This window comes from Gadus macrocephalus, chromosome 7, assembly GCF_031168955.1.
Source record: "Gadus macrocephalus chromosome 7, ASM3116895v1".
Taxonomy (NCBI): domain Eukaryota; kingdom Metazoa; phylum Chordata; class Actinopteri; order Gadiformes; family Gadidae; genus Gadus; species Gadus macrocephalus.
In genome coordinates this window covers 19937139-19950921 of record NC_082388.1, presented here as the reverse complement: position 1 = coordinate 19950921, position 13783 = coordinate 19937139, and the positions used below count along the sequence as shown (strand labels likewise).

Below are 13783 nucleotides of genomic sequence, written 5' to 3'. Positions count from 1 at the left end.
GTGAACTTGTGGAGGATGGGGTGTGGGTTGTGGCGAGGAGGGTGTGTCTGACCAGCTGAAGCTACTCTGACAGATTGGGGCACGTGCTGCTGCAGGTAATTAAGGCTGCAGAGCCCGCCCAAGGAGACCGGAGTGTGGGGCTTTTTTTTTTTTTTCAGGGGGAAGTTGTGAAGTCCAGTGGAGCAGAGGTAAATGGGGGTGAGACTGAGGCTGGGGGGGGGGGGGGGGGGGTATTCAGGGAACGGACAGGAGTGTAGAATAGGATACGGTTGGCCCTACCCCCTTCTTTAATTTGCCACCCCCTTTGCCCTGCCCTAAGGGCTACAAGTAGGGCTGCGCAGCGCACGCCTGCACTGTGTGCTGAGACGCAGCAGCCACAAGCTGGGGGACAGGGGGGAGGCGGGGAGGGGGGAGGGGAGGGGAGGGGAGGGGAGGGGAGTGGAGGAAGGAGGGAGGGAGGGAGGGTGAGGCGGGGGTGGGGATGCGGGGGGGGGGGGGGGGGGACTGGCTTTGCTTGCCTGCATAAGCGGCCCCCAATTTGCTCTCATTAATAATGTTAGAGACGCACACTCGGCACTGTGCGGCGGCTATGCAAAAAAAAAAAAGAACACAGATATTATCCTCCTCTGATGTGAACTCTCCAGAGGCTGAGAGCAGAGGGGGAGCAGCAGGAGCAGGAGGAGGAGGAGGAGGAGGAGGGGGAGGGGGAGCAGCAGGAGCAGGAGGAGGAGGAGGAGGAGGAGGAGGAGGAGGAGGAGGAGGGAGAGGGGGAGCAGCAGCAGCAGGAGCAGGAGGAGGAGGAGGAGGGGGAGGGGGAGCAGCAGGAGCAGGAGGAGGAGGAGGAGGAGGAGGAGGAGGAGGAGTGTTGTGTGCATGCGGAGGATGGCTCGCCGATGCATATGCGAACCAGGAACGCTCGTTTGGAGCCGAAAGAAGTCACCAGGGTGAAAGTCACAGGGATGTTCCCCCCCCACCAAGACTTAAACGAGTGGCAGAGCGCAGAGACTGAGCTGCTGAAATATACAGTGGCCAATAGGAGATTAGAGAGGTAGAGACAGATAGAGGCCGCAGAAAGAAATCGAAGAGAGAATGACGATTATTCTTCGAAGCAAGATTAATATAGCGGGAGAAGGAAAGGGTTAGCCACCTTTAATAAAATTAACTTAACAGCGGCTTCAAAATGCGCTGATGAGCCTTCCTTAGTGAAATGGTGTTGAAATTAAAGTGGGTTCAGGCTTGTTTCTGTTAATTATTTACACCATGATCGAAGATTGAATCCCAAGGTGTGTTGTTGATGTGTGGTTTATCTCAGAGATTTTTACGCAGCTTTGGAAATTGCCAGGCGAGCCAACTGAAAACAGCACCCAAATAGGAGTTTGAATGGTTGCGTTCAAACTCAAAGCTACCCAGAGCATTATTAACCTATTTTTCTACTTTATCTTGGGAGAATGTTTTGTCAGTGTTCTAATGTTCTAATGAAAGAAATGTATTGGAGGATATTTGTTTTGAAAGGACATCAACATTAGCTGTAGCCTATGTCAAAACATTCTCTATGCTTCAATATTTCGTTTAGCACTCTAAAATAATTGACATGATAATAATAAACATGATTTGATAAAGCAAATGTTAATTACATAATATGTCAAGAAATAATTATGACTTTGCAGCGTAGGTTTTTGGTAGGGACAGTGTCGTGCAGCAGTATTGTAGAACAACCTTCCTCTCCTTTGAATTTGATGGGAATGCCTCAAAATGGGTAATAGGTACAGTACAACACAGTACACCTCGCTATGACAACCAGACAATAATATTTTAAGGGGGTAGAAATGAGTGGACTATCCCAATCATCAATCATTTTGAAAGACTCCAGGGGGAGAGGCAGAAGCAAAGGGACCGGGATTGTCTTGGCGTTGGGTGGAGAGGGGCCGAAGTCCTGCGGTTAAAGGAGAGTGTGGGTCAGTTGACTAGACATGGCTGCCATCTTGCTCTTATCCATCCTACAGGCATCCTCTGTAAGCCCAACCCCCCCCCCGCCCCCAACTTCCCTCTATCCCTGTCACCCCATCCCCCTCCTCCGCAATCCTCCATTTGCCTGGAAGGAAAAGGCTATTTCATCTTCATCACTAAAGATGGCTGCAAGGCAGTCCTTTCTATTTCCAACGCGCTTCCATCAGGCCATTTCTGAGTCCATATTTTATGTGTTTAAAGAAAAAGGAATTTGAATTTCTCACGTGAAAGTGTATAAGTGAAACTATCCATTACACTATGTGGTATGAACTCTACATTAGGGGCATTATATGGAACATAGATGCTAATGCATCCATCCCTGAGCCTTCGATTCAATGGGATAAGCCCCATGGCCCATTGGGGTGGGAAAATAACTGCAGTAATACCAGGGAAGCGATTTGAATCTACGTAGTGCGGATGTTTCTTCATCCATCATCATCACACCCACCCACCCACCACAAAACATTCTCTTCAGAGGTGTAAAAAAAAAAAGAAAAGGCGTGTTTCGTTTAACTGCCAGTATAATGCCACGCCGTGACCCTTGGGATCATCTCTTAATCCTACTACGATACATATTGTCCCGCTCCATAAAGTAGCTGGATACTGTGTGTTTCAATCTGTTATCCTCACCCTCTCGCACATCCTTCACGTCTGCTCTGCAAGAGGGGTGAGCGAGGAGGGGGCTTTTGCAAACATGGCCGGGCGGGCAAAATACACATAAACATTTGAGGGGAAAGAGAGCGTTTAGTGGTCGGGATTAATCGAATTATAATTTAATCATCTGATCAAACACCAATTAACATAATCATGTCTGGTGGAGGCCTGATAGAGGGGCGACTGAGGCGGAATGGACCTGGGGGGGGGGGGGGGGAGGGGAGGGGGGAGAGGAGGGAGGAGAGGAACTGGGCTTTTAAATGCCAGGGTCTTTGAAATTGTTGCACATTTACCAATGCTAATCAGTGGCTCGTGTGAGCACAGTTCGCCATATGGAGGGAGATGTGTGTTGAGCTGCTCTATCCAAACATTGCTTAGTGGAGATCTGTGCAAATCGACAACTGATTCATCAGTCTCACCAACACCATTTCATGTCCGGATGGGGTTGACGATTATGTGAAATCATAGATTTCACTGGAGATGAAATCTATAATTTCATCTATGATTTCATGGAAACATAAACAAACTAGAGATGTAATCATAGATTTAATCTCCAGTTTGTTTATATTTCCATTTTAGATGAGCCGTAAGAAATGCTACATTAACATACACTTACCAATGAATTTTGAACTGAACTCAAACTGTTTATCAGATGGGGGGGGGGAATGTCTACAACATTCGTGTCTACATCCAGGAATAGTGTGAAGAAAACCATTTCACTCAGGGCCATTTGGCGAAAACCTATACGACTTGACTCATCCAATAGCTCCCGAGTATGTTGGTATAAAGTTTATTTGCCTAGTGCTATTCATTGATTGCCCATCTGACATAGGTAAAAAAACGAAACCTGTTTTTACTTTGACCTGCGAATACCAACAAGACTACAATGCAACAGTGTTAACCTATTGTCTCTGAGTTGGCTTGGTGGTGGCTTGGCAAAACACAACTAAAAGACAGGCTAATATTTGTTCTGGCGTATGCTGCTAAGAACTAACTGCTTCTCTTTTAAATCATAACAACGTGGAACTGCTGCGGTGTCAGAGAAGCTTGTGTCACGAAACGTAACCTCTGCTGTATGCCACGATGTCTAGCTCTCCCTCGCTCAGTACAGGCCACAGCTGGCCTTTACTGAGGTTTGTTAGCCTAGAAAGGTAGACCTACAACCCGCCCTTTAATCATACCAAGACCAACGAGGACTGTTTGGATTCAGCAGAAGCTTCTAATCCTGTTCAGCAATAAGGCGGTACATACAGCAGGGTGATCAAGGCATAAGCATTCTGGCCTACTTTACAATGCTGGACTTATGACTGTTAGTGGTGAAGGATAACATACATGGGCCCTGATTGATCCCTGTGACAGTTCTTTGTTGTTTGGTCTTTATCCAAGCCTGAACTCTCTAGAAAGGTCCAACAAAGGCAACGTCCAACTACTTTTCAGGTTTTTTTTCTTCTTCTTCCACGATACCATTTGTCGCTTCATGCCAGTACATTTTCTCGTACTATGTTAAATTGCGAAGATACAATGGAGTGCCAGTTTGCAAGTTACCTGGCTATGCATGTCAAAAGGAATAAGCCATGTTCAACAACCAATGAGTCGCTTTAAAACAGGAATTGTTCAATTCAATGAATGAATACAGGTCCTTGCACAATCATTACTCTACCTGAAAGTGAGACCTCCATGTTAATATCCATTGCTGGGCCAAATATGTACATAGATAAAATGTATTTTGGCAGGTACAGATGAATAAGATGTATATGTATTAGTTATAATGAAATCTGGATTTGAATGTTAAAATAAATAAGGGAAAATGTGTGTGGAGGTTTAGAATAATAATAATAGAACAATACATAGTCATTACTGCAAAGAACCACAAATGAGTGTGCCCATGTACAAATGTATATTGCATTTACATAAAGATATATATATATAATATTCAAATCAACCGCTACATTACAGAGGCGATGGCTGCCTAAAAATAGGCCAGGCTTTTGTCTCGGCAAAAGAGAAATGGCCTAATTCGATATGAAATCTTTGAGCAGTAGATACCACAAGAACCCAGCACAAGTCCCCCCCCCCCCCCCACCCACCCCCACCCTCTCCCTATTGCCCCCCCTTAAACCCCCTCCTCCTCCTGCCTCTTTTTCTGCCTCAGCAGCCGCCATCATCGTCTCCTTAAGCATTCTAGTCTGGGTTAAATGGGACCGTTAACAGTTCAGTGTGCAGCCATTAACATATGCTGGAGTCTGTTCTCCGCTTTACAGCCAAGTTGAGGCGCTGGTGTAAACACAAACATAAACCCAAGGGGAAGTGGGGGGTGAGGGGCCTTATTCCCAGTTGATGCATTTGATGCAGTTTGTTAGCGCTTTCATCCATAAAAAAAAGAATCTTAAACTGGAGAAAAAAATCATGGATGTGGATATGCAGAACGGGCCTTTTCCTCTGAGATGTAGAAAGATGTGCTTGGATTTAGCTGCAGATTAAGTTAATATTATTCCTATTCAGGTTTTGAGGTAAACCCTCAGACAGTGAAGGTACTATGCAGTATGTGATTCTAACTGATGCACTGCTAGATTGGAACTTACACAGAATTCAAGTTGTGAGAGATAGATCATCACACTTTCATGAAAACTGTTGTTAGTATCTTAAATTTATAACACTTATTTCGAGGAAATATTCCAAACACACCTTTTATTATCCTTTGAGGGTTAGGGTTAATCAAGATAAAAGATTATACATTAATAGGACCTCTAATGTCTTCCTGAAATATATTTGCCGCACTTATTTCTCTCCCAATCTAAATAATAACACATTCTGATAATGTGCTCTCTGTGCGAGTTTGACAAAAGCCTACAGACCTAGTTTCTATCCTGCCAAAATGTCCACCATGTTGATGGAACCACATACATCAATATACTATAAAGCATCCATACAGATTTAGCTAAATGACGGCGTTAGATAAATTGTCATTATAATGTCAAATGGAACATCTATCCCTTTATCTAAGAAGAGAAGATGGGTCAACAAAGACATTCGCTCATCAAAACTTCTGAGCTGTAGTGCAAAAGAGCTATTAAAATGATTATCCATGCCCCCCTTTGCATGTAAATACAAAGTCAAATTCAAACTGCCATTTTTATTAGTCCACTCTATCCATCAAAGGACAGTGAAGGAATTAAGTCAACATTTCCAGAATCCCACCCCACCTTGTCACCGGAGCCGTGCTTGATTACGATCTCTGTGCTGATGACAGCTTTATCGGGGTTAATCTCATACCTGAGTTCCCTGGGCTAGTGCGTATCTAAATGAGAAGTGTAAGTGTTGCTGACAGGTATTCAGATGCAGGGGGCCTCGGATATGCTTTAATCTTCCGAACCAGGCTTGCTTCAGCCCCTCCCCCCCGGTAGGAGAGAGCGAGCGGCCTTGAGCTAACACGCTAACGTACATTTGTAAAACAACATTTCATTGCTTTTTTTTTCCATACATAGAGTAGTCAAGATTAATTCAAGCATTGGGATTTTTTTCATTCTAATGTGCGTCCTTCTGTGCCTGTGGTTTCCAGGAGCCATGCAGAGCAATAGAAAACACATGCAGATGCACACGGTGCAATGCTAAGTGCCTGTTGAGGCTTTACAGTATTTACATTGCTTATTAGAGACCAATTGAGCATACGATGACTATCCCTCTACCCTCTCTATAGCTAAGATAAAACAAAATGCATAATCTGCTTGCCCACATCAGTTGCTGGTGAATGCTGATTGGTCGATTTAGGGTTTTAACTGACATACAGTTCATAAATACCAATTGCCATAGAAATAAACTAAACTATAAACTATGATTGCAAATAGTTCATACAGGTAGACAGACAGACAGACAGACAGACAGACAGACAGACAGACAGACAGACAGACAGACAGACAGACAGACAGACAGACAGACAGACAGACAGACAGACAGACAGACAGACAGACAGACAGACAGACAGACAGACAGACAGACAGACAGACAGACAGACAGACAGACAGACAGACAGACAGACAGACAGACAGACAGACAGACAGACAGACAGACAGACAGACAGACAGACAGACAGACAGACAGATAGATAGATAGATAGATAGATAGATAGATAGATAGATAGATAGATAGATAGATAGATAGATAGATAGATAGATAGATAGATAGATAGATAGATAGATAGATAGATAGATAGATAGATAGATAGATAGATAGATAGATAGATGGATAGATTTATAAGTAGACAGATAAACACGATGGATAAAAAGATAGATAGATAGGTAAATAGAAAGATAGGATATAATTATAGATATAGGTTATATTAATATATTATTCAACATCATTCTCTATATACCCATTTATCCATCAATGTATCACATAAATAATAACCTGTTTCCAAACTGCAACTTAAAAAAAAAAGATAAATTGGAGTGGATTAAAAACAGTAGTAGAGTCTTTTTTTTCCCAGAGTTCTCTCATTGCATAACCTCGTAGAGGAGTGGGGGTACGGCAGGTCGGTGTATCAGCCGAGTGGAGGACTGCCGGGGTCAGAGTGCAGCCGTGCTTCGTACCTCCTAGCCCACACTGCGACAGCCCTGGTTATCCACGTCTCCATGCAGAGACCGGGGGCAGAAGGACATACTGGTGGAGACCAGAGCCCCTAAAAGGGGGCTCTGGTCTTTCTCTACGCCATGAAGCACCTGCATTCACAAGAATGCAGAATAATTGTTTTCAAGGCCAGGCGATCGAGTAGGAATGGAGTTTAGGAGAAAAAGCCCATTGGCTGTTTTCATTTGAATCCACAGATTTGCATTGGGTCTTTCAATGACGTCGATGCTTTTATTGATTGTGTGTTGTGGAGAGATTAGGGAGGCAAAATGCAAAATGGAGGACTTTCACATTATGCAGCATGGTCAACACAATTTGTGTAAATAAAAATAAATCCTCTTCGAATCCACTACAATTGTGTTAAGGATTGTCGTCGGCACAATGAAATAGGTTGCAACACCCAATGTCAATGTAAAACATCTCAGAATTAAGATTTCCATTCAATTTGTGTCTGAATGGACATGGCTATAGGGTTTGCGATGTGCAGCAAATGAAGATTGTCTCTGAATTAACAGGGCTAAGGGAGGCCATTCAAAGTTTCCATGCCGAAGCCTCCTGTAGTAGCAGCCATTTTGCAACACTATTGCCTGGACCAAAGAAACACACACACATACAAAAAAAAAAAAAAAAAGAATGTGCTCAGACAAGCACTATTCAGTACTACTGGGTGATATCTGCAACGGGCATGCCCCCCTGCATGAACAGGTCTGCTGGTCTGTATTCGGACACAGTCATGGCCAAAACAACAGAGGAGAGAGAGAAAAGCCATTTTTTTTTATAACGGCACCATCACTGAGTTTTCTTTTTATTTGAATACTCTATTCTCTTCCATAAACAACGCTGCCTTCACACAGCCCTATAGCATGGCAACAAAATGGTTTTCCTGTCATCTCTGGTTGACGCATCACACTCTACCCACCACCAACCCCCAGCCCCCCTCTCTCCCCCAACCTCCAGTCTCCACTGCACATGTCCATTTTTTTTATTTCATAGAAAGGAACCTCTCTGTCCGCCAATCTATTATTATTTTTTTTACAATCTTCTAAATGCCCCATTTTTCCTTCGTGCCTCCGCCAACAACCCCCCAACCACCAACCACAGCCCTCCTCGATGCACCCCCACCCACCCCCACCCCTACTCCTCCTCTTCCTCACACACCCTTCTTGTATTCGGTGTAAAACCGCTCCATCCTAGCCCAAAAGGACCCTTTTGTTCCGTATAATATCTTATTATTTACTGTGCACGGACCAAAGGGAGGCGCTGGGCTTTAGTCTGGAAATGGTTGACTTGTGAGGAAGGTTTTGTACCCCCAACCAAAATCTGTCTGTGCTTCTAACATGGCGCTTGCAATGCAACAGAAAAAAAAAAAAACTGCCAGGCGCTTTAATCCCTTTTGAGAAGATGTCTGAAACATTGGTCAAGACAGAGCAGAATTTCGATTTCAATACTGTGTAGAGCAAAGGAATATTGTATTGTAGACTGCATTCTTGATTGCGTCAATCATTTGTCTTAATATGCAGTTTGTTGATATAGTGTGTGTCTTGTGTAGATTCTGCACCATGTTTTTTTTTGGGCATTCAGAAATATTCAACTTACATTTTTAATGATAAGATGCATATAGGAAGCTATCATTATTTGATTGCAATTCATTGGTTAAATGATTATGAATCCCTCTTAATTCTAGAGACAGTTTAGCATAGATTGTCAATTGTATTAAACATGCAAATAAACATGATTTTTTGGGGGAAAATATCTATATCTTACAAAAGACATAGAATAAAACTGTGTTTATGAATTGCTATTAGACATTTGAGAATATAATCAAAACAAATTTAGCTCAGGCTTAGGCCCAGCCCAATAAGGAAGATGAGAGACGCAAGTACTGCTGTAGTAATCAATCAAAAATATTCAGAATTATTTCATTAAGATATGATGTAGGCTGTTCTTTATAAATATAATTGGTAGATCGAAAATATATAATTGCAAATAACCTACATTTGGCTTTATGCGTATTTTTCCACACAATCCTTCTCTCCAACGCTTTAACCCCCCTTTTCTTTCCCCATCTCTCCCTCTCTCTTTAGAACAAATACGAAACAAGAACATTGGAATACAAAACATGTTAAACTAATTGATAAACGTCAATACAAAAAAAGCTGCATATTCAAACAACCTCAATGCGACGACCCATTGGTTGATAGGGCACACCAAGGGACAAATAGCTTTTATCCAAATATGAAGTCATTATTCACCAAACCCTGCACATAGGTAGGCCTACAGCCTGTTGGTTGCACGCTCCTGCCTGTTAGATAGTTTAAGATAACTTGAAGCTCATTTGCATATATGAATGACCTACCATTCAAGATGCACTGGGAAAAGATAAAAGCCAATATCCACATGCCCCGCTCCGGTCAATATCCAAGCTATGATTTGTCTTCTTCTTTTCACTCCACGCTTTCTTCCAGAAATCCCCCTTGTTTTGCTGAAACAAGTCAAATGCAACGGAAAGAGATGGTTCATAAAAATAAAAAAATCTCTCTCTCTCCGGATCCCTCTCTCTCTCTCTCTGGTGCGCGCTCCTTCTCTCTCTGTCTCTCTCTCTCTCTCTGAATCCTTTACGTTGGGGATGAGGAGGTATGGCTCCTGGTGGCTGTATCCTTGCACAGAGCTCTGATCCGAGCGTATACGGCTCCTTTAGAAAGAGCCACACCGTGCTTTGGCGCAGCCTTCCCCGCGTCTAAGCGCGACGCTGTGCAGGTTGCATGGACGAGACGGGGGTCCTTGCGCTCCGGTCCAGGTGAGTCCTGCTCCTGCTGCTGCTGCTGGCTGCTGCTGCTGCTGCTAGGGCTGCTGCTGAGTCAGAGTGGAGACGGAGGATGGAGACGCAATACGCAGGACTACTTTAAATGTGCACAAGTCCTGGATAAATGCAATATATATATATAAATAAATAAAGGAAACGACGCGCAAAATAACAGATTATATCCTAATTGGCGTGCGCGTGGAAATCATAATAAAGCGCCAATTAACGTGGCTGCGCTTAGATAATTCGAACCCGGAGAAAAGTTCAGTTTTAATGCGTACGCGTAAAAAGTTGGTTTGTAAAAATTAAAAAAAAATTAAAAAAAAGAAGAAGATTGGTTTGAAGCGTTAGCTGTAGTGGGAACTCATTCTTTCGCCACCTCTCTCCATCGAACAAGCAACAAGCACACGCATCTTCCCGCAGCCGTACAAATCACTCTGGTCCCTGGCTAACCTTCCCTGCCACCGAGCATTATGGAGTAACCCTCGCCTCCTCCTCTGCAGCCGCTTTTCTGCTCCATTGCCTTAAAGGTGCAGCGACAGGCGCAGCTCCGCGCGGCCACGCGTTCTATGCCGCCGCGCGCGAGACCGCAACAAATCTATTTTCATAAAATGAAGGGGGAAAAAACACAAGAGCCGGCAAAATGGTGTTCGTTCAGTGATGCTCGGACAATGTGTGTATTCACATATGTCCAGAGGGATGGATCTATGATATTATTTTATGTTTAACCACCACCCACCTGGCATGGGTAGCAGGGTGGGTGTGGTGAACGCTAGAGGGAGGAAAAGGTGGAGGAGTGGGTTGGATAAGCTTGACCATCATATTTTCTCATGTGTGTATACAAAAAAAAGCAATTTGTCATTGGGATCTGAAGGGTTAAAATAGAAAGTGGTATTATGTGGTTGCGATGTCACTTAAGGGGGTGTGGTGTACGCCATTTAAAAACCAGGGTTGCAAGGAGCGGGAGGAACATGAAATAGGTGATATGACAAAGCGATTGAAAGGGAAATACATCAACCAAGTGTTAAAAACATTGAACTAGGATGTAAAAGAGCAGCCGAAACTATACTATTACTACACGTAATATATAGAAATTAATTAAAAAGATTGCTCTGTATTTACCTGTATCATATTGGTGTATCTATGAATGGCGTATGCATATATGATAACAGACTTTAGGAGGTATGGATAGAATATAGTGTACATGTATATGGTATCAGACATTAGGTTGTATGAATAGAATATGTGTGGGTGTGTGTGGAATATGGCTGGTTTAAGCAGCCTCTCCGGGGTGGGGCTGCACACCTGTTGTGCATTGAGCAACCAATGTACACAGGTTAAAACAGCCATCCTCGTCACACGGTCCGGAAAAGATCCCCCTACATGGCAGCATGACCAACCGCTTTTCATCATCACCCCTGTGCTTTGGTCATGGATGAGCCCACAAAAGGCCGCCACCTAGGTGGCATTTAGCAACATTTACCTTCGGGGCATTTAGCAGACGCTTTTATCCAAAGCGACTTACGGTTCGTGCACACGCTGACGGCGGAGCCAGCCATGCAAGGTGGCAGCCAGCTCGTCAGGAGCGGTTAAGGTTAGGCGTCTTCGTCAGGGACATTTGACGTCAGGGACGAGGCTCAGCTAGGAGGGGCTGGGGATCAAACTAGCAACCCTCCGGTTACAAGTCAACCCGCTCTCGCTCCTGAGCTAGGCCAACCCCAGCAAACATTGTTTCATTGGCACCCAATGGGAGGGGGGGGGGAGGGGAGGAAGGGACACAGAAGGGCTGTCAGAAGTCGAACAGGGACACCAGACCGCCCCCGCCCAGCACCAGGCCGTTCCCAGAGAGCATGGCGGAGCCCAGCGGAAGACGGGGGAGGCAGCACAGACACCGCCACGGGCAACCGTCTGCGGCTAGCCGCCCCCGCATGCAGCCCCGTAGCGGCCTCTGCCAGCCAGCACATCAGCCCAAGGGGGCCCAGGCCCCGCAAGAGAGTTGGGGAAAGGCCCTGTGGCCCTGGGAGAGGTCGGCCCTACCCTAACCCTTGTTCCGGGCCCTCCAGGGAGCCACCATCGCGATCCCAGCCCGTCCAGACAGCCCTGCAGCGGCCCCGTCTGGTGACGCCCCCGCCAGGCGAGTCAGCGGCCCCAGCCCTGGTCTCCAGGATGGAGGTTGAGGGAGGGTCGGTGGGTCACACGGAGGTGTTTTTCTATTTAAGGTACGGTAACAGGAAAGAGTCTGCTTGTATTCACGGTCCGCTTGTTTAGGTATGAGTTTATGTATTCGATTTTTTGTCTGTTGTGAATTGAGCAATCAATGTGCACAGGTTAAACCAGCCATCACCACCCACCCTCAGGTAGGGATCTCTTACATACATCATGGATCACCATCTTCACGTGTCATTGTCTTCAAACTCTACAATCCAACCGCTTTTCAACATCAGCAACCAGTGTCTGGAAGAGCCCTGTATACCTATATAAAATGATGGCCAGAAAACATGACTTCAGACATTCAGTGAACGATGCATCCATCTGTCATGGAGTCCAGTATCTCCTTAGTCCTGGGAACACAGACCTTGCAGCTGAAACAATGCGTCTTCGGCAATGCATTCACCAGTGCTCAAGGTTTTGGCACTGAACATCTCTGCGTCCTCAAACCACATTAGAGAGGTAACCTTGGGTACCTCACTGGTCTGTATGGTGTCAATTCACATTCTAAACCTGTTATCTACATGTTTAGATGCAGTAGGCTAATCTTAAAGCAACATGCAGTGGTGTGTTTTGGTAAGGCTCTTTCGCACATGGTTCCTGGGAGATGACTGAAAGCACCTCTAGTGCTTTTCCTTATTCACAAACGCTGCGTTCTGAAACATTTCCGTCATGCGCCCTTTCAAACATAGCATAGGAATCCTGGAATAGATGGGCCATGGGAGACACCAGCAGATGGCGGTAATGCAAAACGAACGGATGCCACCTGCCATAAAACTGAACAGGAGAAGAAGATGGCTAGAGGAAAGGAAAAAAAATGTTGTTTGTTTTTAATGTTACGTCGCGTTATATGTTGTGTTGTGTTGTGTTGTTTGAAAGGACTTGCCATAGCAGATTTGATCACCCAAGTTAAAAAAGTCCTTGCATTATCAGTATATTGGAGCTGTCCACAATGTTGAAGTCATTCGTGGATGACTAACACCGCTCTGGCTTCTAGACAGAACTGTATAGGACGCAAAATATAAAGAGCTAAAGGAAAAGGAGGGTAGCCTACTTGGCCTGGGAGGTGTTGTGAGGCCAAAGGTTGGAGTCGATTCAAAGCTCAGAATATCATCAAATGGGGACCCCATAATGGCTACATAAACAATGACTAATTTCATTTAATATTGTAGACATTCTGCAAACATAGGTATTGGGCATTTTGTTCAAGGCTACTTATACATATAGACTAGGCATTGGGGTTCAACAAACTAAATTACCATGCAAATAGCAGAAGTCGTAAGTAATTCAAATATGCAGGGTTTCTAAGATTCAAAATCGGTGTTTTTTTAAGCTGTTTATAATTGTATTATGTTGTGTTATGGTCAATGATATGGCATTGGGATACTAAAATCAGATGGTATAGAGAAAGATTTACGGTGAAGTCAGATGGTAAACATTACACTTTAATGTCAAGCGTTTTCTTGAATACAGCAAATTGCCTTGATT

The 13783-nt window shown here is 44.4% G+C and overlaps 1 protein-coding gene across 1 annotated transcript in view; it reads right to left on the bottom strand.

Moving 5' to 3' along the window:
- Window positions 1-10730, bottom strand: part of dscama (Down syndrome cell adhesion molecule a) — a 36906-nt gene extending 26176 nt beyond the window's left edge. Inside the window, exon 1 of the mRNA XM_060056487.1 lies at window positions 9641-10730. Coding sequence (XP_059912470.1) covers window positions 9641-9683 — 43 coding nt within the window. The 5' untranslated portion in view covers window positions 9684-10730. The remainder of the gene's footprint in view (window positions 1-9640) is intronic.
- Window positions 10731-13783: the final 3053 nt, after the last annotated feature.